General features: G+C 42.2%; 1 protein-coding gene across 6 annotated transcripts in view; it reads right to left on the bottom strand.

The window, feature by feature from the left end:
* Positions 1-414: 414 nt before the first annotated feature.
* Positions 415-27,656, bottom strand: part of gramd1ba (GRAM domain containing 1Ba) — a 176,114-nt gene continuing 148,872 nt past the window's right edge. For 5 of the 6 annotated variants that reach the window (XM_055941867.1, XM_055941866.1, XM_055941864.1 and 2 more), the window contains 16 exons: positions 22,284-22,368; positions 16,071-16,174; positions 15,441-15,536; positions 12,178-12,258; positions 11,697-11,812; positions 11,421-11,580; positions 10,445-10,634; positions 10,083-10,229; positions 9,654-9,778; positions 9,117-9,259; positions 8,665-8,768; positions 7,782-7,991; positions 7,312-7,420; positions 6,165-6,272; positions 5,847-5,967; positions 415-5,442 (listed from right to left, as the gene is read on the bottom strand). In XM_055941867.1, coding sequence (XP_055797842.1) covers positions 5,353-5,442; positions 5,847-5,967; positions 6,165-6,272; positions 7,312-7,420; positions 7,782-7,991; positions 8,665-8,768; positions 9,117-9,259; positions 9,654-9,778; positions 10,083-10,229; positions 10,445-10,634; positions 11,421-11,580; positions 11,697-11,812; positions 12,178-12,258; positions 15,441-15,536; positions 16,071-16,174; positions 22,284-22,368 — 1,989 coding nt within the window. In that variant the 3' untranslated portion in view covers positions 415-5,352. The remainder of the gene's footprint in view (positions 5,443-5,846; positions 5,968-6,164; positions 6,273-7,311; positions 7,421-7,781; positions 7,992-8,664; positions 8,769-9,116; positions 9,260-9,653; positions 9,779-10,082; positions 10,230-10,444; positions 10,635-11,420; positions 11,581-11,696; positions 11,813-12,177; positions 12,259-15,440; positions 15,537-16,070; positions 16,175-22,283; positions 22,369-27,656) is intronic. The other variant, XM_055941865.1, reaches the window with a different exon arrangement.

The raw sequence follows: 27,656 nt of genomic DNA, 5'->3' as shown, positions 1-27,656 counted from the left end.
ACATAGTCTCCCGTTTCCTTTGGACCTGTGGACAGTGATATACTCAGTTTTCAGATCATTGCAGAGTGATGATGAAATTTGACTTAAATCACATTAGTGCTACATAACAGCATGGGTGTACATATCAACTGTTTTCCTCATCCCACGTCTTTAGGTGTCTGGAACATTTGCCTATATGGAACATGCAGTCTGAAGAGTCCACACCTCTCACCTAATCATTGCTGGGAGATAGCTAGTTGCTTCGCAAATGGCACCCTGTTCCCTATGTAGGGAATGTACAGTATGTCTCGAAGTGTATGTCTATGTAGGGCTCTGGACAAAAGTAGTGTACTGTATTGGGAATAGGGTGCCATTTGCTACGCATCCTCAGATAACCTTAAACAACTTCAGATATAACGAGCAAGGACACAAAGGAACAATGATTAACAGCTGACATTCAAAATGCCTCCTCTCACTTATTTAATAGGGCTATAAAATGCATGTCTCATTTACAAATGTCTTAGTAACATGGCAGCATCATTATTAGATTAAATGACATGAATGAAAATAGTGACAATAAATTAATTGAATGAATGACCAAATATAGCACTGACACAATTGGAAGCAATGTGAACATTGCTCAAGCGGGTACTGAAGAATCCCCCATTGAAAAAATATCACAGTTCATTGGTATGGACAGAAACAGACAGCTGCTGGGATGAGTCAGACAGAAAATACATATTTTTATTACTTTATTTCATTCCCTCCATCTCTCCTCCACAAACCGATAGAATCTTTTTTTCTTTCAAAGTTTTTCCCAAAACCACGGCCAGCGCAGAAGGGTTTCACTAGTCTGTGTACACAAACTATACACAACATATACAGATAATATATTGTATTTCTAACACAGGTTGGTGGGACCTTAGAGAGGACAGGCTCGCGGTAATGGCTGGAGCGAAATCGATGGAATGGTATCATACATGGTTTCCATGTGTTTGATGCCATTCCATTTGCTCCGTTCCAGCAATAATTATGAGCCGTCCTCCCCTCAGCAGAATATTTTAGTCATATATCGGAGATCAGAAAGTATTAAAAAAACCATCTGGTATTGATACAGAGGATATAATAGCACAGTGTTTGAGATGGAAAAAGTTCTGAAGAAATTGCACCTGTCTGAGGTGTTTGTGTGTAATGAAGTGAAGCGTTTGAAAGAATTGGAGGTCAGGCTTCTTTGCCTGGCTACACAAACACCTTGCTCCGGCCAAACGTTACGCCACTCCTACGGACGATAGTTTCATCCCCGCAATGAGTCTGGATCTGAATATCTCCCTGACGATTTCTAGAATGCAAACACATTCTAAATGTTCTGATTGGTCCCAGAAACGGACAGGTTGGGCCAGAGCCAGAACACACAAGGGTAAAGCAGCGTTTTGAAAATAATCTGATTGGTTAGACATGATCCGATCGCTGATTACTGTTTGGTACAACACCCCTCATTTTGACGTAACCACAAACGACTTCAACGATGGAAGTCTCAGACTGAAGCATGTAGCGAACACAGAGCAGTGCAATAATTCAGTTTGAGTCGTCAGGAAACAACCACAAACACAAGCTCTAAAATACATCCTTTCAATTAGCTATTTATGTTTCATACTCAGTATAACACATTCTCTATATTCTGCAAATTGTTAAGAATTGATTTAGAATGTTCTACAATTAGGCAACCATGAACAGGTCTGTGACTTTGTGAGCATTCAAATGAGTAAAGCTTTCAGTTTCAGGTTTTTGAAGAACACTACTCTTTGGGTGCAATATATTTTGTTTGTTTTCTCAGACACTCAAACATGCTTGCTGACCATTCTATTGAAAAACACTCTTCAAGCTTTCAACTACCAATATATTAGATTCATGTAGTTTGAACAGAGTACATTTTTCTGGGCCATTTGAGGCATTCCTGCAATATAAAGCACCCATGCATAGAACACATCAGATTGTGAATGAAATCAAATGGGACAGGAAGCAAGCATGCATTCACTATCCAGGGGTCCACAAGGGTCTCTTAAGTTTTTCAGAAACCCTAACGAAGGCAGCTTGCTGTCAAAATGTTAGTCAATTCATTAAATATATGTATTGCATAAGATTAATAGTGTTTTCTTTAAGGGTTACCAAGTCATTTGGAAGAGATTACTATTACCTCAGAATACCTTGCTATTCCTCCCAAATACTCTTTTAGTTGCACATCGTCCCACATTGGTTGACCGCTTTCTACTCCTCTTCTAAGGGCCACAATGTCAACAGAAATGATTGCCATGGTGAGATACAGGCAAACAATGTAAAGTACAGTACAGGTCATTGTAATCTCATCATGGGCCCTTTCTCTCAAGAATAAATCTGCCCTGAATTGTCACGTTGTCATTGTTCAAATTGGGCAATTTGACATGAACTAGGTCAAATGGCCATTTTAGTAACATTAAACCATGTCATAGCGCAAGGGAGTCTGGTATAATCATTCTGCAATAACGTAAATTACTTGCAATCAAAAATGTGTATGAAATGCTACCGACTGTATCAATCCATATTGTTTTTTTTCTTCTTTCAGATGAAACCCTCCTCTTTTTGGAATGTACGTGAGTTGTACCCATCCCCTCTCTGTGCAATGCTAATGAGTCCAGGGTCCTATTCATTAGTGCACACCACAGCAAAATGTTTTGCAACTGAAAACAAAAATGAGTTTCTTATTTGACAAATTCAGGTAGGTCTCTCCCTGTTTTGGCTCGTTTGCTTCCTACTGAATACAACTCATGTCTAAAGCATTGTATCCCAATGCATAACATTGTTCAATTCTGACATTCTTTTGGCTCAAATGTTATTTCTGCACACCGTGAACTGTATGCCTGCATCCCAATCCCTCAAACACACCAGTTAGTGGCTGAATCAACTTTTGAACAAGGCTTTGTTTGTTTCCAAAGTCATCATAAGAATCCTAGAGAGTCAATGATAAATACATGGGTGGCAGGCAAATATGGACGTATATAGCTGTCAAAATTCATTTTGAAAATAAAATTTATTTTGATAGCTATATGCTTCCATAGACAGATGGGGGAGATACTAAACAGACAGTTTCGGCCACAGTAGAAATCATTAGACAAAATCGACAGACACAAACAAAGTGGGAATGGTTGATCGCATCAACTTGACACATCCAATATGCCAGAATATAGCCCATGGCAGACATTTTTGGGACGACACAAAGGACTACAGAAGGTCAGACCCGAGTTCAAATACATTTTGAAATTTTTCAAATACTTTGAGTGTTTGCATTAGCCTGCCTAGAATACCAAATGGTTGGGGTTTGCAGTTTTAGGACTTTTCCATTGGTCCATAAAGCCAGGCAAGCTCAAACAAGCAAAGCTGAAATATTTGTAATGATTTTGAATGGTATTTGAATACAGGTCTGCAAAGGGTGAATACTGATAATTTCCCCAAACGTTTGTTTTACATTTTTCATATACACTGTACATAAATAAATCAATAAATATCTGAACTGTACAATATACACTATTCTTTTTTTCCAGCTTCAAGCATATTTTTCAATGAGGAATTTCACAGTTTTAATCATCAAATACATCGTTGTAATCGCCGTTCTTCAGTTCGGCTGCAGTATCCCTTTGTAAACATCTCTACGAAAAAAATACCCTCCCTAAAATACTGTCTACTCCCTCTCTGGTTAAAAGCTGAACACTTTAAAGTTCATAGAGTGACAGAGTATAACATCCACATTATCATAACACTGATCCTTATGCTCTCTGTCTGTCTGACATTATTTAGGCTGGTAACAAATACTGGGGGGAAAACATGAATGATCTATGTAGCGCAGGTAGAGACACATTCAAGCTCCATTGCATGTGTAAAATCACTTAGGGAACATACCAAGGCCTATACAGTACACTCTGAGTACATTCTATTCAAGCCAAGGACAGGACAGCCACAGATGAATTGATACAACACAAAGTGGCCAAATAAAAGATGACAAGAATACTGCCCAAATTGAAAAAACATACATGTTAGCATAAAAGTTAACACATAAATCTTGGCAACATTGAATAGGTGTATCCATAACCTAAAACAAATCATCCTGAAGGATAAGGTTGGAGACATGTTTGGATAAAACCTAAGCACAACGTTGAGATAACGTTTGGCGTTGGCTAGGGCAAAGAATGCCCTGTTTATGGAAGAGGGTTGCATCATCAGAACATACTGTGTACCTCTGCAAAAGCAGACTGCTTTCTCATCCATATATGGTAACAACCAGTTAACCAATACATTCTCACTGCTGCTAACAGCTATAGCTAGCTCCCCGGTCCACAAATCAAATCAAAAGGGGTAGGGCTACTCTACACACAGTAGAGAACATGCCTTAGAAAACGACAAACACATAAACATAGAAACACAAAGCCATGGCACAAGCTCTCAGGGAAACCTGCCCCGATACACCACGGAAGCCTGGTAAAAGTGTGCCCTGACTGCAATTGAATTCTACAAAAAAATAAATACGTAATTATATTTTCATTTATAATATACTTTGATTCTTTGTGGTTCTATCCTAGAAATTATGGATTTTATTGAAACACTGCATGCTGATTATGTTTCTGGTACGGTCGTAACCTGTTCCCAGAGTCCAAAGGTCTGTTAAAAAAAAAGGATACTGCAGCTCCACAACTTTGCCTAAGAGTTCCTAAAAAGGCTATGGACTAACCCCTTACTCTGAGACAGAGTACGCAGAGGTTTCAATACACATCTCCACCAGGAAAGCATTTATTTTTTCTTCAGACGGAGACAAGAAACTGCATGCTTTCACCAGCCCCCCACGCCATCCCTTCTATGTCCGTACGTGGCCCCCAAAAACTAAAAACGTTACAGTACGACATTCTCGGAAAACAAGGTGATAAAAAGTTCAGAGTTCAGGCCAAGGTGAGTCACGGCACAGTTAGTGCTATCCGGGATCCTTGGGACGTTCCCACCCTAATCCCTAACATTAACCCCTAACGCTAACCGTCGCAATAAACTTCACCTAACCTTAACCCTTACCTTAAACAATTTCAAACTTAAACTTCAATGGGGTAGGGACGTCCCAAGGATCCCGGGATAACAAGGACCATCACTGCTGTCTTTTCACATGATGCAACGATGGCTGCCATCCCACAGAGGCCCTGATGGTGATTCGGTCACTTCATGCCAGAAGTTGGGCAGTGGGTGAGTGGTCCTGTCCACCTTGCAATAGAACATCCTTCTGTTCTTTGCCCAAGAGTTCCCATGAATGGTTGGTTAGATATTGCACATAATGTCCCGGCTGGTGGCCTTGTGGATTGTTTCTCAGTGATATCGACTCCCCTTTTCCTCCGATTCCGAGTTAAAGTCCTTTAAACCCATTCCCTTCTGCAGGTTTAGTAACGAGTCCTTCATCTGTAGAGGGATAAAGGAAACATTTCAACTTCACAAGCTCGACTTCAAACCTTTTTGCGAAAATCATGCATTTTCTATCATTATTTTATTTGTTTTTTTAAATCATGCATTTTCTATCATTTTTTATTTTTATTTTTTTTAATCATGCATTGAAGTCAATAGGAAGTATATGCAATGTCAAAGATTTTTAGCATTCGTAAATCAAGTTGATTCCTAAATTCACATCACATTGAATACACATTGCATGCCGTCACAATGAATTCAGTACTGCATGTGTGTTTGAACAACCATCTATGACACACACACATTCTCAAATGGTAAAGTTTGTGAATGAACAATCCTTCTCTGACCTAACTGGTCAGTTATGCGAAGGTCATCAGTATTCTACTGATTGTCTGTCTCACCTCATCCAGCAACATCACAGACGACTTGATGATCTCCTTCCACTTCTGCAGCTCGTCGTCATGGTAGCGCTGCTGCGACTCCAGGAGCTGGGCCCACTCCAGCTGGGTCTGGGGCAGTTTACTGAGAGAAGGGGAGAGAGAGAGAGAAACACACACAAACACTGTTTTTAATCTGTAATATGTCTTGTCAATTACTGTCATATTGTGGAGTGACACTTTAATAAATGTTCTAAACTCTAAAACTGACTAAGATACAATTCCCAAGTCATTCCACAGGGCTGGTATCGAATTGGGTTGTAGTGTATTTGTGTGAAGTACCTTTCTTGTGGTTGTATGCCATGCCATGAGGTGAGACTCTGTGTGGTGTACTCCAGCATCCACAGCTTATAGAACAGCATCATGTTCAGAAACACCAGCAATACTAGACTGTAGAGAGAGAGAGTAAACAGAGAGAGTAGACAGAGAGAGAGAGAGAGAGCGTGAAGACAGAGAGCGAGAGAGTAAACAGTGAGAGAGAGATGTAGAGAAGAGAGAAAGAGGTAGAGTAGAGAGATATTTAGAGTAAAGAGAGAGAGGTAGAGATGACATAAATCTATGTTAGACTAAGGATAGCAGGATTCCCCTGGAATGTGCATGCCTTCAACTACTGCAAGGGAAGGATATGTTAACACTCTTGTCTAGTGTATGTATGGGGTGAACCAAGTCCACCAAACACAAACACATATCAAATCAACATGATGTTATGACAAATGTTGAATACCTTATACAGATCCTATAGGATGCATGAATGGAGACAGGGAAAGAGAGAGAGAGAGAGAGAGAGAGAGAGAGGACAATTACACACAGCACCAGACAAGAAGACAGTGTTTTCTGCTTTAGGGTAGTAGGAGGGGGAAACGGAAAATATATTTGATTATCAATGTTTGGTTTCAGTACGCCTAGAATGTCACAATGTTAAAATGTTATCACAACTTGAGACACCTCGTCAGTATTTGGATTTTTTTTTTTTTAACAAGTGTTACTGTAGTTAGCTAAAGAGTGTAGAAGCAGTAACAGTTAATTAGCAAGAGCACCACCCTTTGCTAGCAAATACGACGGTCTTCAAAAGGTGTCTCCATTAATGTTAACCTTTTGACATTCTCCACTTTAGTACACCAAGTGTTGAAGTGGACAGATTTAAATCAGATGAGTTACCACAGGCAACTTTGACACATAAATGACACCCAAAACATTCAACATCAACTGAGAAAAGTAGAGACCAGAGATATCTATGGGACCTTCAATGGATAGTTCTCCACCCATAGAATTAGAGTTACTAGAATGGACATCTGAGGGGCTTTGGCCCTTCTAGTAATTCTATTTCTATGGTTGTATCTCTCAGTAAACACATGAGAGAATCTCAAACAACCAGCCATGGTGTTGCCGTGGTGACAGCCCCCGAGGGTGGCGGTGGAAGGATACTCACACAAAGCTGATGATGAGGAGTAGCTTGGAGACGCTGTAGAGCGCTAGGCCCCCTGGGACATGGTCCGGGATGTGTCTGGTCTGAGTGGAACCTGCAGGAAGACAGGCGACTATTTTGGATCAATACAAAAAGCCATGCAATACCTAATGCTTTGTTCCTGCCCTAATCAAACATTACAGTTGCAGGTAATAAAAGTTTTTGTTTTTCACAACCCTGATACAGTACAGGTTTTTGTGATGACTATCGCTATGAAAAGCTACAGCGCAGTGTTACACAAACATTGTGGCAATTGTTGTTCCATTGTGCCAGGAAAACGCAAATCACAAGCATCTTAAGAATTTGAATATTATTTGAACCCAGGTCTGATTGAAAACTCATTAGCATTTGAGCACAGCTGCTCATGAGGCTTAAGGGTGTCCTAAAATGTACACCATACTCTGAGTCAAACAGTCATCAGCAGTCAGTCTGACCTGCCACTTGTTTGATGCGATGGTGGTAGGTGACCTCCTCCTCGTCCTCGGGGGTGGTGACGGGGCTGAGGGCCTCGTCCATGTGGGGGGGCCGCAGGTGGACCAAGGGCCGCTTCCGCCGCCTCAACGCCCCTGCCCGTAGAGCCCTGGCCTTGGGGGACTGTCTGTGGGGCTCAACCAGGACCACCTCCACTTTACTCAGCTCCAGCTCTGGAAAGAGTTAGAGGAAAGGGTTTATGCTTATTTCACAAGCTGTATAACAGTTTCTCTCAAATGGCACCCTATTCTCTAGACAGTGTACTACTTTTGATCAGGGAAAGAGAATCTCTGGTCAAAAGTAGTGCACTATATAGGGAAAGGAGTGCCATTAGGGATGCAACCAGTATGATACTGTATGGTATTCAGAAGCTGGGTCCTAAATCATGGAGAGATTCAATAGCCAGGGTGCCAGTATTTTCTGCTATTTACTTCTTTGTTGTGAGTTGTTGGCAAGGCAACTACAAAAGGACCCACTTAAGTAGAAACAGACCGGCATGCAAACTAGAGGTTTAAGCAAAGTAAATGACTTCATTCTTTGAGTTAAATATTTACTTCAATAATTTATCCTGGTGATTAAGGAGTATCTAAAGAGTACTCATTCTAGTTTCTCAAGTGAGAATACAGTTGATTTAAATGTTTTAAGAAAGACAAATCCCTAGCCTCTCACCAACATCTTGATCTCGCGAGCTTACATTCTGTTTTGCTCAACGGATTCTTGATGAAGTGAAGTGAAAAGAGAGCACAGCTGGCAGGATGGTGGATCAGGCTAACAAATACTAGGCTCCAAGAATGACCCCAGGCTCCATACCATTCATATTCCAGATTAAACTATAGTCCAACTGACCTAAGTGTCTGAAGTACTCGTCCAGGCCGCTCCAGAAGTTCCTCTCGATGAAGCCCTTGACCAGCCCCCACGGCTGTTTCTTGTAGCGCAACTCTGTGGATACCCTGCAGGACACACGCACACACATAATTCAGCCATCATTACACCTGCTTGGTCAACCTTAAATTTGACTTATTCTTTTAATACATTTTGAATACATTTCACCCAAGGAGTCAAGTACTGCATTATCAAGGTTGTGTTCAGTAGGGAGAAAACATTTTTAAACAGAGTGAAATGGAGAGGTACTACCTAAACATGTCCAATCAGAACAGTTGTTATTGTCTTCCATTGTAAAGCGTTTTATTACAGTGTGCCCCACTGAACATAACCCTGGTTGGAATTTTAACAGCAAATTTTAACAGAGTGGAGCACCCCATCTCCAATCATAGGAAGAAGAGAGAGAAATCTCTCACCTTAGCCGACACTTCTTCCTGGCCACCCTGGTGAGCACGTAGCGGTTTAGAGTGTAGAAGTAGTCATGGTAGGGGACGTCGTGTGCTATCACCTCGGCATCTATGATGTAGCACTCGCTCTCCTGGCTGGCCTTGTACAGCGTCTAAATCACACAAATATGGAATAGTTGTGTTGACAAAAAAAGGCCTTTTCTGGCAATTGGAAGGCTGCAAATTACTTTCAGACATTTGTCATCTGAAAATGAATGTGGTGGTTTTCTATATGTTTTAGTACCTTCTATAAATAATCAATAATAAAACTATTGCTATAAGCATTCATAGTATTTTTTTTATAAGCATTCATAACAACCCGTGGCTCCCAAAAGCAGCCTGTAAAGACATTCATAACCGTAATAGCATTCATAATGCATTACACACAGGTGATCATAACAGTGACTGTAGTTACGTTACGTCAAACGCAAACAAAGCATGAAAACAAACTATGTAGAACATTTAAAACCTCTATGACCTGCATTGCTACTGGGAGGCTCCACTCACCTGAGTCTCAGTGACGGTGGCGGTCTTGGGGGCCAAGGGGTTGGTGAGGGAGACGGTGTACATGATCTCTCTGGTCTGGTTGCCTGCCTCGTCTTTCTCTTTCTTCCAAGGGTGATAGACTATGTCTAGACGAAGAGTGAAGACAGAAAGGTCAGCCCTTACTCCTTTAACAGTTGCCCAGGTTTTAGTCTGACACACATTGAATTCTTTCAAAATGCATCCTTCCTGCCTTCCTTCAATTCTGATCTGTGAGTTATTAGATAAGCAAAAGCAAGGTGTCCACTTTACCAATCCAGCCATGTCAGATAAGGATTTACCTCAAGGGAGGAAGGAGAGAAAAACTGATCAAGGATCAGGTCACCCCCTGTCCTTGTAATCTTAATCATTAAGATCTAAAAGGTAAAACTGGTCTGGGTACTGTGGTCTCACCTGAAAAGCGTCTCTGCTCTAGGAAGTCCCTCATAAAGGTGGACTCGGTGAAGAGGATGTCGTACATCTTGTCAACGCTGAACTCGTACACCTCGTTCATGTACTGCTTCCCGTTCAGGTCTTCATGAAAGGCCTGCACCTCCCCTGCTGCACACACACAGAGGAAGGAGAGCAAGTGTGTGTGTGTGTGTGTGTGTGTGTGTGTGTGTGTGTGTGTGTGTGTGTGTGTGAAATGATGTGTTTTAATATACAGGAATAGGACAGTGACAGAGTGTGTGTGAGTGAGTGAATGAGTCGTCGTGTATGCACGCATGTGTGCAAGTGCAAGTGAGTGCGCTTGTGCATGTTTAAGAGACCCAAACCTTCGTCGTGCGTCTCAGAGGAGTCGCTGAGCTCAGTAGGGAGGTCCTCATTGTCGTTGAAGTCCAGCGAGGGCGAGGGGGCGGGACTGCTGTGACCACTGCTCCGGTTGTCCAACCCCGGCAACTGGAGGGTCAGGAGTTCGCCATCAGGAAGACACAGGGGGAAATCGTCCACGGCGGCCAAATCAAACTACAGAGGAAGAGGGGGTCATGAGCGAAGGGTCAAGTCAAACCATAATCACAGATCATTACCCTACCTACTGCCTACATACTTGTAAAACTGAAAGCTCAGCAAGGGATAATATGGTTGAAATGCCACTGGTGTGATCTTGGGAGGGCCCTGCATGGGCATGAATTTTAAGCTTGAGCCCTATCCATGCATGCAACATTCAGGCCCTACCCTACTCAGGCCCTTCCTTTGTTAGTATCCATTAGCTGCTGGTCTCTGTCCCTCACTCCCAGGGCTGCTCCCGCTCTTCTGCTAGTCTATGTGTGAGTATCCATAGCAACGGCTCCACCTTGGGGTGCTCAGGAGATGTGAACGAGAGCAGTTAGCTGTTAGCTAGTTACATTTCATTACTCTAATCTCAGACAAAAATCAAGAAACGTTATTCTTTTCTGTGAAATAATCTCTCCTCTCGACTTAGACAATGTTATGGTCATATATTTGACGAGTTTGAAGTTGATCTTAGTCAGATGTGACTGTACTGCACAGCAGAGCACAAGCAAATGGCTCAGCTTTAAAAAGTTTGAGATCAATTTAGTGATAACTGAGCCCTGCCGGTATCCTAGATATTGATGTAAAAACATGCCCTATCCAGCCCTAACCCAATGTATAGTGTTGGGGCTCGTCATGCTTGGGTAGCAGAGTCTGAGGTGGGCTAGCTGACTAAGTTGCTGACTCTAGAACACTCGATAATGTTTTGTCTGTAGGTGATGCAAAGCAAGAATTGGTCTAATATCTAGTGGTACTCACGGGAAGGAGAGGGTCGATGATGCCCGGGCAGGGCAGGACGTTGTCGGGGAAGACTCTGCGGGACAACAGGGGGCTGGTGTCGCCCTTGACGTCTGGCATCTTGGCGAGCGTGGTGGCGTCATTGGTGTCGTTCTCCTCCACGGGCAGCTCCTCGCAATACCTAAAACACGGGAAGCGCAACAGCTGTAGGTCAACGTTATCAGCACGAGGAACGGTGCCAGCGCTTTACCCATGGTCACCGGGGATGGTGTGTGTGACTATGGGGTCAAAACTCACCCCATGGTGTTGAAGTCATCGTCTGGCGGCACGTAGTCCTCATCGTCGCTGGTCAGACCCAGCTCATTGCCATAACACTGATGGACAAAGTGCCACAACTCTTTGGGACACAAAGGCTGAGATAGATAGAAAGAGAGAGCGAGCGAGCAAGGAGAGTGGGAGGGAGAAAGTAGAGGGAGAGAAGAGATAGATGAAAGAGGGAGGAGAGAGAGAGAGAGAGGAGATAGATGAAAGAGGGAGGAGAGAGAGAAAGGTGATAGATGAAAGAGGGAGGAGAGAGAGAAAGGTGATAGATGAAAGAGGGAGGAGAGAGAGAAAGGTGATAGATGAAAGAGGGAGGAGAGAGAGAAAGGTGATAGATGAAAGAGGGAGAAGTGATAGAAGGGGGAAAAGGTGAGCTTTGACTAAATTTGCAACAATACACTCTCCACAGTATTTTATTTGAATTAAAAGTGAACAGTCATAAATGTAACAGTCGTACCTTTTCTAGCAGAGCATTCTGCCATAGTCTGAACATCATCATGTATGTCCGATCCCTTGCGCCGAACGAGGTGAAAAAGTGCTGTGGGAAGCAAGAAGAAATCACCAACCTGATAGGAAAGCCATCTGTCATAAAAAAAGTTAAATAGTTGTGTATGTACACATACTTTATAATCACACAGGCGCAAATAAATGTATGTGCATGCATATGTTTGTGTGTGAATTTGGTCTTTTATTTGGTATTTTATTAGGATCCCATTAGCTGTTGCGAAAGCAGCAGCTACTCTTCCTGGGGTCCATACAAAACATGACATAATACAGAACATTATGAGTCAAAAACAGCTCAAGGACAGAACTACATGCATCGAGAGCATCCCGACCGTTTGCATCACCAAGTATGTGTATGGCAACTGCTCGGCATCTGACCGTAAGGCGCAACAGAGGGTAGTGCGTATGGCCCAGTACATCACTGGGGCCAAACTTCCTGCCATCCAGGACCTCTATACTAAGCGGTGTCAGAGGAAGGCCCCAAAAATGGTCAAAGACTCCAGTCACCCAACTCAAACTGTTCTCTCTGCTACCGCATGGAAAGCGGTACCGGAGCACCAAGTCTGGGTCCAAAAGGCTTCTTGACAGCTTCTACCCCAAACCATAAGACTGCTAAACAATTAATGAAATGACCACCCGGACTATTTACATTGACAGTGTTTGGGCACTGATGTTAGGCCTGGCTCGCAGTCGGCAATATCATTTCTCTCAAAGGTGTTCGATGGGGTTGAGGTAAGGGCTCTGTGCAGGCCAGTGAAGTTCTTCCACACCGATCTCGACAAACCATTTCTGTATTGATCTCGCTTTGTGCACAGTGGCATTGTCATGCGGAAACAGGAAAGGGCCTTTCCCAAACTGTTGCCACAAAGTTGGAAGCACAGAATTGTTTAGAATGTCATTGTATGCTGTAGTGTTAAGATTTCCCTTCACTGGAACTAAGGGGCCTAACCCGAACCATGAAAAACCTCACTCCACAGAACGCGTTTCCACTGCTCCAGAGTCTAACGGCAGTGAGCTTTACACCACTCCAGCCGACGCTTGGCATTGCGCATGGTGATCTTAGGCTTATGTGTGGCTGTTCGGCCATGGAAACCAATTTTATGAAGCTCCCGACGAACTGTTCTTGTGCTAACGTTGCTTCTAGAGGCAGTTTGGAACTCGGTAGTAAGTGTTGCAACCGACGGCAGAATTTTTACGAGCTACAGCACTCTGCGGTCCCGTTCTGTACACTTGTGCGGCCTACCACTTCGTGGGTGAACCGTTGTTGCTCCTAGACGTTTCCATTTCACAATAACAGCACTTACAGTTGACCGGGGCAGCTCTAGCAGGGCAGAAATTTGACAAACTGACTTGTTGGAAATGTTGCATCCTATGACGGTGCCACATTGAAAGTCACAGAGCTCTTTAGTAAGGCCTTTCTACTGCCAATGTTTGTCTATGGACTGTGAGCTCGATTTTATACACCTGTCAGTAACAGGTATGGCTGAAATAGCCAAATCCACTAATTTGAAGAGGTGTCCCACATATTTTTGTATATATAGTGTATCAGTACATACAAAATATCTAGGTCACATGGGGGAGAGCCGTTGTGCCGAGAGGTGTTGCTTTATCTGTTTTTTGAAACCAGGTTTGGTGCTCACTTGAGCAATGTGAGATGGAAGGGAATTCCATGCAATCATGGCGCTATACACTCAGTGTACAAAACATTAGGAACAACCTTCCATGACACAGACTGACCAGGTGATTTTTAAGCCTTGAGACATCGATTGCGTATGTGTGCCATTCAGAAGGTGAATGGGCAAGACAAAAGATTTAAGTGCCTTTGAACAGGGTATAGTAGTAGGTGCCAGGCGCAAACCGGTTTGAGTGTGTCAAGAACTGCAACGCTGCTGAGTTTTTCATGTGTCCCAAGAATGGTCCATCACCCAAAGGACATGCAGCCAACCGTGGGACACATTGGAGTCAACATGGGCCAGTATCCCTGTGGAACGCTTTCCACAGCTTGTATAGTCCATCCACTAACAAATTGAGGCTGTTCTGAGGGCAAAAAGGGCTGCAACTCAATATAAGGAAGGTGTTCCTAATGTTTTGTACACTCAGTGTATAATACTGTTCATCACCTGACCATATGACTAGACAATAATAAAGATAAAGATACCATAAAACTAGAGCCTGCAGGACTTGCTTTATGGAGTGTGGTGTCAAAAAAGCAGAGCATCTCTTAATTATGGTCAGACCTCTTCCCATCTTTACAACCATTGAATCAATATGTTTTGACCTTGACAGTTTACATTCTAAAGTAACACCAAGTAATTTAGTCTCCTCCACTTGCTCAATAGCCACATTATTCATTATCAGATTCAGCTGAGGTCTAGAATTTAGGGAATAATTTGTACCAAATACAATCCTCTTAGTTTTAGAGATGTTCAGGACTAGTTTATTACTGGCCACCCATTCTAAAATTCACTGCAACTCTTTGTTTATGGATGCTGTGATTTCACTAGCTGTGGTTTCTGAAGCGTAAATGGTTGACTCATCAGCATACATGGATACACAGGCTTTGTTTAATGCCAGTGGCAGGTCATTAGTGAAAATAGAGACGAGTAGAGGGCAAAGAGAGCTGCCCTACGGTACACCATACTTTACATGTTTAACATTAGAGATGCTTCCATGAAAGAAATCCCTACGTGTTCTTTTAGATAGATAGCGGTGAATCCACGATACGGCAGGTTGAAAAAAATTTAAAAACCATAACACAATTATTTTTTACAAAAGGTTATGGTCAATAATATCAATATCAAAGGCTGCACTGAAATCTAACAGTACAGCTCCCACATTCTTCTTCTTATCAATTTCTTTCAAACAATCATCAGTCATTTGTGTCAGTGCAGTACACGTTGAGTGCCCTTCTCTATAAGCATGCTGAAAGTCTTTTGTTAATTTGTTTAGAGAGCAATAGCATCTTATCTGGTCAAACACTTTTACATAATAAAAAAAAAAAGCATTTGCTAAGAGTCGGCAGCAAGCGAATTGGTAAACTGTTAGAACCAGTAAAGGGTGCTTTACCATTCTTGTGTAGCGGAATGACTTTGGCTTAGGAATGACTTGACCAGGTCTGAGGACACATTTTCCTCAACTCAAATAAAAAAATATGACAAATAGGAGTGGCAATCGTCCATGCCTGTGTATATATGTATGTGTGTGTCCAGTGCTGACCTTGTCATTGTCAGTGCACAGCTGGATGGCGTTGGGAATGAGGCGGGCCGTCTTCTCCTTTGTCATGCTGCAGATATCCTTCAGCCGGACTGTCAGCTAGAGAGGAAAAGCGTGAAACTGTTAGACTACAGATAACATCACTCCTGAAAAGTCTAGAACTACTGTAAATGAAAGATGTTATCATTAAAGCTACAGTCTGATTGGAAAAACAACAGAATGGGGTCCTCAACCAGACTTGTTTTGGTAAACAGCGGAGGGAAACATAACACTACTCAAATTGATAGGCAGTTGCAAGTCATTGGCGTCAAAGATTCTATGGTTTTAACCATATTTTGAAGATATATATTGTATGATTACATTCTTGTTGCTTGTTAACATGAAATAATAAATCCTTATATTTTGAGTTCTGATAAGACACATGATTTTACAGATTCACAAATCCTAGACTGTAGCTTTAATACTGCAGTATATGGAACAAACCAAGCAATTCAGTTTAATTTGAAGTCAAATACCTTCTAGTAAGAAAAAATAGATGGCCTATACATAGGCACGAGGGCAATTTGGCACATTGTGCATTAAGGGACAGAGTAACCCAGCGTAGAGAATGGTAAAGGGAACTAAAGTCCTTACCAGCGTTTCCCAGCGGAAGATGTTGCTATAGAAACAAATCCAGTTTTCTGAGACGTAGAGGCGCCCCTGCAGCAGGATATCTCTTTGCAGGGCACAGGAGTAGTCTGCCACACAAGGTCAAAGGTCATCAAGTTATTAAAGGTCATGGGGTTTATAAGAAGTCATGGCTCTACCAATAAATATAAAAAAATCTGCAGATCAAAATTTTATTTTACATTTTATTTAACTAGGCAAGTCAGTTAAGAACAAATTCTTACTTACAGTGGGGCAAAAAAAGTATTTAGTCAGCCACCAATTGTGCAAGTTCTCCCACTTAAAAAGATGAGAGAGGCCTGTAATTTTCATCATAGGTACACTTCAGCTATGACAGACAAAATGAGAAAAAGAAAATCCAGAAATTCACATTGTAGGATTTGTAATGAATTTATTTGCAAATTATGGTGGAAAATAAGTATCTGGTCAATAACAAAAGTTTCTCAATACTTTGTTATATACCCTTTGTTGGCAATGACAGAGGTCAAACGTTTTCTGTAAGTCTTCACAAGGTTTTCACACACTGTTGCTGGTATTTTGGCCCATTCCTCCATGCAGATCTCCTCTAGAGCAGTGATGTTTGGGGGCTGTTGCTGGGCAATACAGACTTTCAACTCCCTCCAAAGATTTTCTATGGGGTTGAGATCTGGAGACTGGCTAGGCCACTCCAGGACCTTGAAATGCTTCTTACGAAGCCACTCCTTCGTTGCCCGGGCAGGTGTTTGGGATCATTGTCATGCTGAAAGATCCAGCCACGTTTCATCTTCAATGCCCTTCCTGATGGAAGGAGGTTTTCACTCAAAATCTCACGATACATGGCCCCATTCATTCTTTCCTTTACACGGATCAGTCGTCCTGGTCCCGTTGCAGAAAAACAGCCCTAAAGCATGATGTTTCCACCCCCATGCTTCACAGTAGGTATGGTGTTCTTTGGATGCAACTCAGCATTCTTTGTCCTCCAAACACGACGAGTTGAGTTTACCGAAAAGTTCTATTTTGGTTTCATCTGACCATATGACATTCTCCCAATCTTCTTCTGGATCATCCAAATGCTCTCTAGCAAACTTCAGACGGGCCTGGACATGTACTGGCTTAAGCAGGGGGACACGTCTGGCACTGCAGGATTTGAGTCCCTGGCGGCGTAGTGTGTTACTGATGGTAGGCTTTGTTACTTTGGTCCCAGCTCTCTGCAGGTCATTCACTAGGTCCCCCCGTGTGGTTCTGGGATTTTTGCTCACCGTTCTTGTGATCATTTTGACCCCACAGGGTGAGATCTTGCGTGGAGCCCCAGATCGAGGGAGATTATCAGTGGTCTTGTATGTCTTCCAATTCCTAATAATTGCTCCCACAGTTGATTTCTTCAAACCAAGCTGCTTACCTATTGCAGATTCAGTCTTCCCAGCCTGGTGCAGGTCTACAATTTTGTTTCTGGTGTCCTTTGACAGCTCTTTGGTCTTGGCCATAGTGGATTTTGGAGTGTGACTGTTTGAGGTTGTGGACAGGTGTCTTTTATACTGATAACAAGTTCAAACAGGTTCCATTAATACAGGTAACGAGTGGAGGACAGAGGAGCCTCTTAAAGAAGAAGTTACAGGTCTGTGAGAGCCAGAAATCTTGCTTGTTTGTAGGTGACCAAATACTTATTTTCCACCATAATTTGCAAATAAATTCATAAAAAATCCTACAATGTGATTTTCTGGATTTTCTTTTCTCATTTTTTCTGTCATAGTTGAAGTGTACCTATGATGAAACTTACAGGCCTCGCTCATCTTTTTAAGTGGGAGAACTTGCACAATTGGTGGCTGACTAAATACTTTTTTGTCCCACTGTATAATGACGGCCTACCCGTCATTGTACATCTATCCAGTCTATTTATGCTGGCATGCCAACTCCTTGTCACTCATTATCATGCCAAACAGTCTGCCCTCATTAAGGATAGAATGTATGAGCACAAACAGATCTGGGACAAGGCTGCATCTAAACTCAGAAAAAAAAGAAACTTCCTCTCATTGTCAACTGCGTTTACTTAACATGTGTAAATATTTGTATGAACATAAGATTTAACAACTGAGACAAACTGAACATGTTCCACAGACATGTGACTAACAGAAATGGAATAATGTGTCCCTAAACAAAGGGAGGGGGAGGGTCAAAATTAAAAGTAACAGTCAGTATATGGTGTGGCCACCAGCTGCATTAAGGACTGCAGTGCATCTCCTCCTCATGGACTGCACCAGATTGGCCAGTTCTTGCAGTGAGATGTTACCCCACTCTTCCACCAAGGCACCTTCAAGTTCCCGGATATTTCTGGGGGGAATGGCCCTAGCCCTAGCCCTCACCCTCTGATCCAACAGGTCCCAGACATGCTCAATGGGATTGAGATCCGGGCTCTTCGCTGGCCATGGCAGAACACTGACATTCCTGTCTTGCAAGAAATCAGCAATACTGCTCGTTATGTGAGTGGTGGCATTGTCATGCTGGAGGGTCATGTCAGGATGAGCCTTGCTGTTATAAACTTACCTGTGCTAGCGGATAGAGCCATGTCATTCACATTATAGCAGTGCTACAGCCTAAGTTCTTTCTACTCTTTCCTTTCAGAACCATAGTTAATGTCAGTTCTCAAGGGACATGATTCTCAGTTATCTGAAACATGAGTGGTCAGATGTGTGTGTTGTGTGAATGTGGACATCTTCTTCCATTAAACTCCCCCTAACCTGGACATCCACCTCATCCTTGTTCTGACCGGACATTCTATAGTGGTTGCTATCGGCCTTAAGCAAGCACCTAAGGTTACTTATTATTTTCATGGTCCTTCGATTCTCTACAACCATACCCCGATTTTTCAATATTGAAGATGCGCATGCTCATCCCCAGAATCTTTTCACTTGTTTGTTTTCAAAGGATGAAGAGAAGAATATTGACAACTTCATAGTTAAGACCACTACAACAACATGGAAGAAAATGAAACGGATTCTAAAATGCAATTATTTTCATAACACAATTTAAAAATCTATTTTGGACTGACCAATGTAGACATTTTCAAATATATGCAACTTAAAAGTTGTATTTTCCGAAATTTCGATCTGAAAGCTTTTGGTCATCAGAGCAATGTTGAGGGAATCCTATTTGAGTCAGGAAAATATACTCGCTCAAATAATAGGTAGGATATACAACAAAATTTTTAAATAACTGATATTTGCACAAGATGGAGGGAGTGTTGGAACATAATGAACAAAATTACAGTTAATGTACAGTCGTGGCCAAAAGTTGAGAATGACACAAATATTAATTTTCACAAAGTCTTCTGCCTCAGTTTGTATGATGGCAATTTGCATATACTCCAGAATGTTATGAAGAGTGCAATTAATTGCAATTAATCTGATCAAAGACCCTCTTTGCCATGCAAATGAACTGAATCCCCCAAAAACGTTTCCACTGCATTTCAGCCCTGCCACAAAAGGACCAGCTGACATCATGTCAGTGATTCTCTCGTTAACACAGGTGTGAGTGTTGACGAGGACAAGGCTGGAGATCACTCGGTCATGCTGATTGAGTTCGAATAACAGACTGGAAGCTTCAAAAGGAGGGTGGTGCTTGGAATCATTGTTCTTCCTCTGTCAAACATGGTTAACTGCAAGGACACACGTGCCGTCATCATTGCTTTGCACAAAAAGGACTTCACAGGCAAGGATATTGCTGCCAGTAAGATTGCACCTAAATCAACCATTTATCGGATCATCAAGAACTTCGAGAGCGGTTCAATTGTTGTGAAGAAGGCTTCAGGGTGCCCAAGAAAGTCCAGCAAGCGCCAGGACCGTCTCCTAAAGTTGATTCAGCTGCGGGGTCGGGACACCACCAGTACAGAGCTTGCTCAGGAATGGCAGCAGGCAGGTGTGAGTCCATCTGCACGCACGGCGAGGCAAAGACTTTTGGAGGATGGCCTGGTGTCAAGAAGGGCAGCAAATAAGCCACTTCTCTCCAGGAAAAACATCAGGGACAGACTGATATTCTGTAAAGCCATTTTCTCTGATGAATCCCCTTTCCGATTGTTTGAGGCATCTGGAAAAAGCTTGTCCGGAGAAGACAAGGTGAGCGCTACCATCAGTCCTGTGTCATGCCAACAGTAAAGCATCCTGAGACCATTCATGTGTGGGGTTGCTTCTCACCCAAGGGAGTGGGCTCACTCACAATTTTGCCTAAGAACACAGCCATGAATAACGAAATGGTACCAACACATCCTCCGAGAGCAACTTCTTCCAACCATCCAGAAACAGTTTGGTGACGAACAATGTCATTTCCAGCATGATGGAGCACCTTGCCATAAGGCAAAAGTGATAACTAAGTGGCTTGGGGAACAAAACATCGATATTTTGGGTCCATGGCCAGGAAACTCCACAGATCTTAATCCCATTGAGAACTTGTGGTCAATCCTCAAGAGGCAAGTGGACAAACAAAAACCCACAAATTCTGACAAACTCCAAGCATTGATTATGCAAGAATGGGCTGCCATCAGTCAGGATGTGGCCCAGAAGTTAATTGACAGCATGCCAGGGCAGATTGCAGAGGTCTTGAAAAAGAAGGGTCAACACTGCAAATATTGACTCTTTGCATCAACTTCATGTAATTGTCAATAAAAGCCTTTGACACTTATGAAATGCTTGTAATTATACTTCAGTATTCCATAGTAACATCTGACAAAAATATCTAAAGACACTGAAGCAGCAAACTTTGTGGAAATTAATATTTGTGTCATTCTCAAAACTTTTGGCCACGACTGTACGCTTAATCCAATATAAACGAATGTATAGAATTTATTATACAAGAGACAAAATTCACAGATTCTACAGCACAAAGGCAGTCATGTCTTAAGTATAAAACTAATAAAGACTCAATAATTGATGCCTTCTGGGAGTGCTATAAAGTCCAAGAGTTATAAAGTTGGTTGTCAGAAGTTTTACAATGTAAGTTTACTTTTAAATCAGTCTCTCTGCATTTTTCAAGACATGGCATATGTGACCAACTGCCTTGACTCGGTCTTATGTAGCAAAATTTGAAATAGTATTTTTTTATTTTTTATAACATTGCTTTTATCCAGAGACACGATACAAAATGGTATATCACACACTGCATGAGGAACAATGGGAAAGTAATTCTGCTTTGAAAGTTAATAAACTTGTAACCTCACTTTTTAGAAAATAGCCTTTGAATGTTTTTGTACCTACTGGAGAGACTTCTTTGTCTACACCCATTCAGCATCGTTCACACCCTCTTAAGCTTTAGCCCCACCCAAACTCTGACCATTTTACTCACCCTAGCAGAGCTGATTAGGCTGTTTTCATGATATCCAGAGCGTTGGTGACGTAAAAAAGTTTACGTTGAAACGGCTTTCCTGTGAAGTAGTGACCCGCGACATACGCCTAGTTTCCTGAAACGGGTCGCATATGAGGGTGCGGTGAGATACCCAAACGGGATGGACCATACTTTTGCAATTTAAAAAAAATGTCTACTTAAAAACTAAAAATGATCCTCCATCACTACGACAGTGGACGAATCAAATGTATTATTATTATTTAAATATTGAAAAGGTGTGGGCTACTGAGAAAAATAGAACTACAAGCACTGGAAAGTTCCAGGGGATGAAGGTTGAGGGGGAGTGTGGTTGTGAGACATACGTGATGTGTAGGGTTGCGGTGGGAACATGTGGGTCTGAGCAGGTGTGATGTCATTAATGTTTGTTGAAATTTGTGTTTATTGTCTTTTGTTTATGTATGGTTGTTATTGTTTGAGAGCTTGAGTTAGCTCTACTGGTTACATTTCCATCTGCAACGTTCTAAATGTTTCACATCTTTGAATATACTTGTGATGGGGTGTAATTGCACATTAAATCACTCCTAACTCAGTTTGTCATACTTTGCAGACATCAAAAGAAGTCAAGGGAGATGAATATTATAAATAATTTAAAAGATCTGTACTGTTGAGGACACAAAGAAAAAGCTAGGTCATGTTAAGCGGGGAGAAAACAATTGAAACAGGGAGTCACTATCTGAATTTAGGAAAACAGACTTTCTTATTCCTTTGTAATATGTTTTTGCTACTGTACGGTGTGCCCTGCTGAACACCACCAAGGTGTTCAAGAATAAATATTAATATCGTTTTCATTGATCCTTCCATCTTACTCACCCACGATGAGGCGTTCTGAGTCGGGTAGCTGCTTGAAGAGTTTTCTGAAGTCCTCATTGCGTTGCTTATACGTAGGACTCAATACCTGTAGCGGGGAGAGAAGGAAAACATAAAACACTGAGAGAGAGCGAGAGAACTCATTTACACAAAAGTAGTCTACTCATTAACATAAATACAAATTTTAAACATCTTATATACGCAAACAAGTGTAATGCCCCCACTGACAGCAATAAACAGATAGGGAACTAATTTACTTATCTGTATAACATGACTCTGCCCAGTTTCTTTATGAAAATGGTAGTAGACATGACTATATCGTTTATTCCACAGTTACATTTACATTTTAGTCATTTAGTAGACGCTCTTATCCAGAGTGACTTACAGGAGAAATTAGGGATAAGTGCCTTGCTCAAGGGCACCGGCAGATTTTTCACCTAGTCGGCTTGGGGATTCGAACCAGCGACCTTTCAGTTACTGGCCCAACGCTCTTAACCACCATGCTAGCCGCCACCCCCATTCAGTGATGTTATCTGACCATGGCTATTGCAGAAATTGAATCAAACTCTGTCTCTCTCTTTTCTTTCTCTACAGATTGTCAGAGTCTGAAATAACATAGGAGCTTCTAACACAAACTGGAACACTTTAACATATGCTAAACGATCAACGCTGATGCTAATAATACTTCAGCTGGAGTTCCTCCCGTCTTTCTCTCCCTCACATTCACATAAACACATTTCCTTCTAGAGGGCCAGAGAAAGAGAGAGTTCTCTTATCGGCAGTTGCAGACCACAGCCAGTCCGCCTGTCTCTCCACACAAACACTGCATTCTTTATCCTGAAAAGGGAGGGAATGCAGCCAATTAGCTCTCAGTGTGGTGGTGATGGTGGTAGACTGGACACTAACATTGCCTTGGGTCATTCTAACCAGCCCAGTGCAGAGCAACGGAAGAGCCTATGGCCTAGAACTAAAGCTAGAGTTGCAGTGTTAATGTGTTGGTCATAAGGTCTACCCATAGAGTTGGATAGAGGGCACCACTACTTTAAAATGTAGACTGGCACTGGTCTCAATGCCGCTGGCCATACTGTCACAGAAGAGGCCTTTACAGATAGATGAGCTCTCTAGGACATCTCTATAGGCAGTGGAGTAAAGTACTTAAGTAGTACTTTAAAGTATTTTTACTTAAGTCATTTTTGGGGGGTATCTGTACTTTAATTATATTTTGGACAGCTTTCACTTTTACTCCACTATATTCCTATATAAACTTATGTCGTTTTTACTCCTTACATTTTCCCTGACACCCAAAAGTACTTGTTACAGGACAAAAAAATGGTCCAATTCACACACTTATCAAGAGAACATGACTGGTAAACCCTACTGCCTCTGATCTGGCACTCACTAAACACACATGCTTGGTTTGTAGATTATTTCAGTGTTCCCATGGCTATCTGTAAATGTTAAAAACAAGAAAATCGTGCCGTCTGGTTTGTTTAATATACGGAATTTGAAATGACTTATACTTTTAATTTTGATACTTAAGTACATTTAAAACCAAATACTTTTACTCAAGTAGTATTATACTGGGTCACTTTCACTTTTACTTCATAAATTTTTTATGAAGGCATCTTTACTTTTACTCAAGTATGACAATTGGGTACTTTTTCCACCACTGTCTACCCTATAAAAAAAATATATACATTTTTAACCTTTATTTAAACTAGGCAAGTCAGTTAAGAACAAATTCTTATTTACAATGACGGCCTAGGAACAGTGGGTTAACTGCCTTGTTCAGGGTCCAGAACGACAGATTTTTACCTTGTCTGCTCAGTGATTCGATCTAGCAACCTTTCGGTTACTGGCCCAACGCTCTAACCACTAGGCTACCTGCCACCCGAAATCAGTGCGTCTAAGCGAATCTTCTAGATCCACTCCACTCCACTCGCTGTCCAGCCTACCCTTACCCCTAGTCCTGTATCAACCCCCAAAAATGTGCAAGACAATGAACGCGACCACAAGTTCACCACAAGTCACTTTGCAGCACAGGACAAAAATATCACACACTAGTTTAGAAACCGATTATCAACTTGGGATTTTAAAACTGTAACCCTCACCCACTCATCCCCCCACACCTGTCTCCACCCCAGCTCCAGATAGGGTGACTTACAGCTGGGACCCTCTCTGACTCCCAGTCCCAGGTCTCCCAGTGGGCCTGGGCATCTTCAGACAGAGACACCTGGTCTGTCTCAGTGTTCATGCTGACTGCAATATCCATGGCCTGGGTGTCCGTATTCTTTTGGCTCCCACCCGTCCCCTCCCTGACGCTTTTTTTCTTTCTTTCTTTCTTTAGGTGGAAGGTGTGAGCAGGGTCTTTCAGCCCGGCGAGTGGTCTGGTGTTGGTCTGGTATTCCCCCTTTGTCGATGAAGGAATGGAATTCCTCGCTGTCTAAGAGCCAAGCGTTGTTTAGCCCTGGCTCCTCTTACACACAGCGCCTAAGCTGCAGTTGACCTACAGTAACCTCAGCCCTCAGGGGACTGGTCATTTGTCATCAGCTCCTCCCTTCCTCTCTCTCTCGCCCCGTCTCTCTCCCTCCCTCCCTCCCCTGGGTAGAACAGAACTTCTCTGAACCCTCACAAAGAGGCTGGGGAGACAGATACCTGGAATAATATCTCACCACTACAGGTAGCTAGCAGAGCTTAAGAGCTCACTAGAACTTAATACAGAATTAATAAGAACATATTTTACATTACTAAAGAATGAAGGAATGTGAACGTTTCCTAACTCTCTAAACTGTTTAGCTACAGGTCCCCAAAATATAGAACTACAGAACTAAAAGGTGTAACCTACTATCACACACACCACTTTTTGACTGAGATGTTACTAATGTAACCCCATGGGGGGACATTCCTTCATCCAACTAAAAGTCCAGGCTCGGATATAGAGAGAACTCCAGATGGCAGCCTGAGTCAATGATTACTGTCATAAATCCATAGAGTACAGTTAGGCATGTGTCCCCAAAGTAAACTGAGAAACTGGGTGCAGGGCGGGAGGAAATATTGATTTACACTCAGCAGGAGCCCCCTTCTGGAGTGGAAATGTCCCTTCCCTCCCTCCTGTTTTTGAAAAATAGTTGATCCCCTTGTAAGTCTTAATAGGCCAGTTGGGCCAAGTGCACTGGTTGGTCCAGCTTAAGACCAAGTCAGAACCAGGTTTAAACAGGGTTAAGACAAGGTTAAGTACCTGGGACACAGAAAAAGCCTCCAGTCAGTTAAAGACTCCAGAAAATATGCTTTGCAGTCTGTAATCGACAGAAAAAGTTGGTTTAAAACAATCCTCTTATAAAACAATCCCACATATACATCAAGGATCGAGAAGCCTAGAGTTAAGGCACTGCAGTCATCCCCAAAGTCATTTCAGATAGTGATACCTCCAAAGGTGCTGCAGAATGGCATGGTCTCCTCAAATGATTTCTCAAAGCAATATATATCTATATGGAGAAAAAAAGCCTTTCTTTCTGCACTAACAGAAACCATATAAGCCCAGCTCAAGCAGTCTCAAAGTCCAACTGCTCTCTCTCTCTCTAAAATGGACACACACACAGTCTTTGTCCTCAGGCAGAGCAGAAAACAGAACAATCCGCCTGACCGGTCCGGGATGCTTTAGCTTGTCCAGTGAAGAGACGATTGCACATCAATAAGTGGTCAACAGTGTGTCCCAGGACAGAGTGGAACCCCTGTGACTGACCAAAAAGGACCACTGCACACTACTGACCAGGCAAACCACAACAGAGCCGTGTGCTCCTACCAGGACTCTAGTCTTACGGTTGAAATCTCTCCCTCCCTCCCCTATTTTTGAGGAAAGTGGTGTTGGAGGAGCATTGAGAGAAAAAGGAAGGAGAGAGTGGCAGAGAGAGAGGGTGGGGAAATGGGAGGGCCTAGCGTGCGCTTGAGTGCAGCAGAAGGGTGCCTGCTGTACCTGCTTGTATGTTTTTAAGGCTATAAAGCACCTCCAAAAACCCTCTCTGCTCTCGCTCTCCCTCTCAGCCTGAAAAAGCCCTTTCTTTGCCTCCACAATGAACAGAGTTGACCTCTATGGTTCTCTGTGAAGACCCTAAGGCTACACTGTATGCACATGTCATGTATCCACGTGTGTGTTGTGTGTGTCCATCCTGAAGTCCTGACTTGAACCACAAAGGCTTTTCTTATAATACCCGCTGTGAATTTAGTAGCTTAGTAACCCAACTACTGCTTGCTATCCTAGACTATGGTGACGTCGTCTATTAAAACACAACCAAGACCTTACTTTGTCATTCATAACAATCTTTGCAGATTGATTCTTGGATGCCGTTATAAGACATCATTGCACACTGTCTGAATAACTCAATGGGCTGTCCCTCCCAAACAGAAGACAACTGCATTGGTACCAATTTATTTTGAAATGTATCAACTGTATATATTAAGGAACACCTAACTTTACAAGACTCACACTAGTCATTTACAAGACTCACACTAGTCCTTTCAACAACAGCAGCAATTAGAAATGCCAAGGGTACATCATGAGGTTGGAGTAAGATGTTTCAGATACAAAGACCCAACTGACTGGAATCATTAACCTATACAAAACAGAGCATTAAAATCCCAGTGAATTTAAGAAAGTCCTTTTTCAAATGTTAAGAACTAATAGAAACATCACCATGTGAAGATATTAGTATGTTAGAGGTCAACCGATTAATCAGAACGGGCGATTAATTAGGGCTGATTTCAAGTTTTCATAACAATCGGAAATCTGTATTTTTGGACACCGTTTTTTTTTTTACAACTTTATTTAACTAGGCAAGTCAGTTAAGAACACATTCTTATTTTCAATGACGGCCTAGGAACGGTGGGTTAACTGCCTTGTTCAGGGGCAGAACGACAGATTTTTACCTTGTCAGCTCGGGGATTCAATCTTGCAACCTTACGGTTAACTATTCCAACGCTCTAACCACCTGCTTTACATTGCACTCCACGAGGAGCCTGCCTGTTACGCAAATGCAGTAAGAAGCCAAGGTAAGTTGCTAGCTAGCATTAAACTTATCTTATAAAAAACAATCAATCAATCATAATCACTAGTTAACTACACATGGTTGATGATATTACTAGTTTATCTAGCGTGTCCTGCGTTGCATTTAATCGATGCGATGCGCATTCGCGAAAAAGGACTGTCGTTGCTCCAACATGTACCTAACCATAAACATCAATGCATCAATTGCAACAGAGTCAAGGTATATGCAGCAGTTTGGGCCGCCTGGCTCGTTGCGAACTAATTTGCCAGAATGTTACGTAATTATGACATAACATTGAAGGTTGTGCAATATAACAGGAATATTTAGCCTTATG

Source organism: Salvelinus fontinalis, chromosome 13 (assembly GCF_029448725.1).
Source record: "Salvelinus fontinalis isolate EN_2023a chromosome 13, ASM2944872v1, whole genome shotgun sequence".
NCBI lineage: Eukaryota > Metazoa > Chordata > Actinopteri > Salmoniformes > Salmonidae > Salvelinus > Salvelinus fontinalis.
The sequence above is the reverse complement of the archived record's forward strand: the minus strand, read 5'-3'. Positions and strand labels throughout refer to the sequence as shown.